At 59.1% G+C, this 3,065-nt stretch overlaps 1 protein-coding gene across 1 annotated transcript; it reads left to right on the top strand.

The window, feature by feature from the left end:
- Positions 1 to 4: 4 nt before the first annotated feature.
- On the top strand, positions 5 to 892 carry DICSQDRAFT_130582 (uncharacterized protein; the record flags this gene model as incomplete). The annotated part of the gene is made up of 3 exons (XM_007371700.1): positions 5 to 221; positions 258 to 575; positions 627 to 892. 3 exons carry the CDS (start codon positions 5 to 7, stop codon positions 890 to 892), a joined length of 801 nt encoding a protein of 266 aa, XP_007371762.1.
- Between the last annotated feature and the right edge of the window lie 2,173 nt (positions 893 to 3,065).

A 3,065-nucleotide genomic window follows, 5' to 3' on the forward strand; every position in this document is an offset into this window, starting at 1 on the left:
TTACATGATGTTTGAAGAGGGTGCCCCTCCGTTGCCCCCTCTGATGGGACCTCCTGCCCCACCGGCCAACTCTCCCCCTATGGCACCAGTCATACAGCCTTTGGAACCCAGGGACCCGCCTCCCCGTCGTCCGACTCCGATGCCCTTGTTTATCGGAGGCGTGGGAATTTCAGACCCGGAGCCACCTCTACTGCCCCGCATGCGTCCAGTTCCTACTCCGGGTGAGTCATATCCTAATAAAGAAGTCCTATCGTTAGCTATCAGCCGGTTGCTAAGAAGCCTTGGTACAGTCGAAACACCCCAGCTTAAGGTACAAGAGGTCCAGGGGTGGACTGCGCATGCGGAATCCGAAGAAGAACCCAGTCCGGAGAACCAAGAAGAGGCTGCCTCAGCGGAAGACACCCCCATGGAGCTCGAGTATCCCTCGAGCCCGGAGCCTGAGCCTGAGCCCGAGCCCGTCACGGACGAGGCCACCAAGGAGGCTCCGAGTGCCGAAGAAGAAGCCGAAGGCCCACAGGCCCGCTACAACCTGCGCCCCCGTCCAGAGCCCCGAAAGAGCTATTTCGAGAGCCCCAGTGCGTGCGCTGTACAGTACGTACAGACACCGCCACTGATCCTCTCGACAGTCCTGCGCCCGCGCAAGAAACGAGCCCGCGCGAGCGTCAAGGACACATTCGACCACCCGAAGCTAGCGCTACAGGTGGCCGAGCGCATCGGGCTCGAGAACATCTTGCTCGTCCCGGCCCGCTTGTGGACCAAGGACGAGCGTCGCTTCATGCGACTCGTAATCAAGTCGATCCGCCGTGCCTTGAGCGGAAAGGTGGGGTATGGAGAGGTAGTGCCGATGTATGGCCCAGGAGCAGTTGTAGGAGGCGGGAGCGACACCGAGTAGAGCGAAATGGGGCGGACGGAAAGAATCCGCCGATGAACTCGGACCGAAATAACCTAAAGAAGAAGTTAACAAGAATCCTGTAACAATAGCTTGTCAGTAGGGCACGAATCAGAGAGAAAAGTTGGGGAAAATACCTGGTTAGGGAAAGCACGAGTGACCACGTTCAGGACGAAAGCCCCGTTCGCGAAGTCACCCGAACGAACCCCAACCTGGTACGGACATGCAACTCCACACGAGCAAGAACCCGAAGGTTCTAGCAGGTGCGAGAGGCATTGCGCAAGATCGCGCAAGAAGGTACTCGAGCCGTCGAGGCTCGAGCACCATGGAAAGAAGGTCCTAGAAGAGTGAAAAAGATAAGTATATATGGCAGATGCTTGGCTACAGAGGAAGGAGAGAGGAATCAGTAAGAGACAGCCCACGATGGGAGGACCATTGCCCAGCAGGGTCTCGCGAGCAATAAGCTCGTTCGCGAGAGGTTACCGCACAGATCCCCGAAGTGAACCCCGATCAAGGAGGCCGCAATCGGGGCGGGGTGAGTACGAGATGGAGGCAATAAGAGAAAGGGACGGGGGACGAGAAAATATCCCCGCCACGCAGAAAGGATTCTGGCGTGAACGACGTCGCGATCGGCGCAACCGTCGCAGCCACTGGAGACGAGGCTCGCGTAGCGGCCCACACTGGCATCAAGAGACCCAGCACGACCGCTCACGGCTCACGGACCTCCTCCGACAAGAGCTGGCAACGCTGTTGGATGAAGAAAAAACTCACCGGGTAGGGACAAGTACGGTCCCCTCGGGATCCGCGTACTCGTCCCAGCACGCCTACGGAGCTCCGAGCACCTACGACACAGCTGCGAGCGTGCCCACAACCAACTTTGAGGGGACGAGAGGAGTGCGTGGAGAGGCTGAGGGGAATGAGAACCGTGACGAGGCGGGAGGCGCCCCAGAGGAGATGACGGACGACGACGCCAGCGCGCTCGACCATGCGAGCACCTGCGCGGTGCGAGCAGATAGTGAGGAAGTGATGCCGCAAACGGGGCCATGGGACGACGGGGCGATGGAGGCCGATGGGTGAGAGCAACGTCGATGGACGACGCTGAGTAGCCGGAGGTTGGCCGAGTATCCAAGACGACGAATCGACGTGGTACCAACGGAGTGTCCGAAGACGTGTAAGTGTTTGTGGCCGCAGGCGTAGGCGTTGCGAGGTTAAGGACAGTCGAATGCCGATGGTTGAGCGGTCGAAAGGTGTTGAGTCGGCCGGAGCACGCGGAAGGAGGTAAAGGCCAACTGGCCGAACCCCAGCTAGCGCGAGCACCTCCCGACTCACCTCACGGCATGCAAAGCTGCCGCAGCATCGAGCACGAAGCTCAATGCTATGGGGGGTCCCAAAAATTGAGTAAAAACGACCAAGGCGGCGGGACTGATGTCCGCTACCACCCTGGTTCGTTTGCAGCAGCGCTGCATGTGCGCGCACCCCCCATATGTATGTAGAAAGCAATGTAACACCTGTGTGAGCCATAAAGTTGTGAGCAGTGCGCGGGGGAGGCAAGTTTTGAGGAAGGAAGCCGGGGTGCGCGAGGAAATGCGAGAAAGAAGGGGACAAACGGCGGGCAGCGTACCTGAACCAACTATGTCACCCATCCTAAGCACCCTCCTAGCTCCTCCCAGTCTCCAGCAAGCCACAGCAACCAAGATCCGCCCCATCCGACAGCAAACAAGTAAGGTGAGAAAGTTTTTGAGGGGCTTGGGGGCGCGAGGTAAGATTGTGAGGGCCGCCGACGTCGAATAAGGTGGCCGGCTGGGCTGTAAATTTGTATACCGGTAGTGTAGGGGCACCTCCTGCGAAGTAAGACACCGATAGGCAGGAGGGAGGACCGTAGGGAGAAGGCTGGAGGAAGGTCAGGAGCACAACGACGACAGAGACCGGTAGGCGCCCGTATTACATACGGGCATACCTATCGGCCTCTGCGCGCCGTGCCAATAAGAGAAAGAGGGGGAACGTCAACAGGAGAGGAGAGCCAGGAAGCGGAGCTGTAGCAAAACATGTGAGAGAGAGAAAGAGAGCGGGAGAGCCGACCATGAGAACGACGCGACGCCTGTTGCGATGGTCGCGACGCGTCCAGCATGCGAAGAAGGGGGCGGAAGTCGACCCTCAGCGTCGAAAGGGGGGCTCT

The sequence above is a fragment of the Dichomitus squalens genome, assembly GCF_000275845.1.
Source record: "Dichomitus squalens LYAD-421 SS1 unplaced genomic scaffold DICSQscaffold_192, whole genome shotgun sequence".
In the NCBI taxonomy this organism is placed as follows: Eukaryota; Fungi; Basidiomycota; class Agaricomycetes; order Polyporales; family Polyporaceae; genus Dichomitus; species Dichomitus squalens.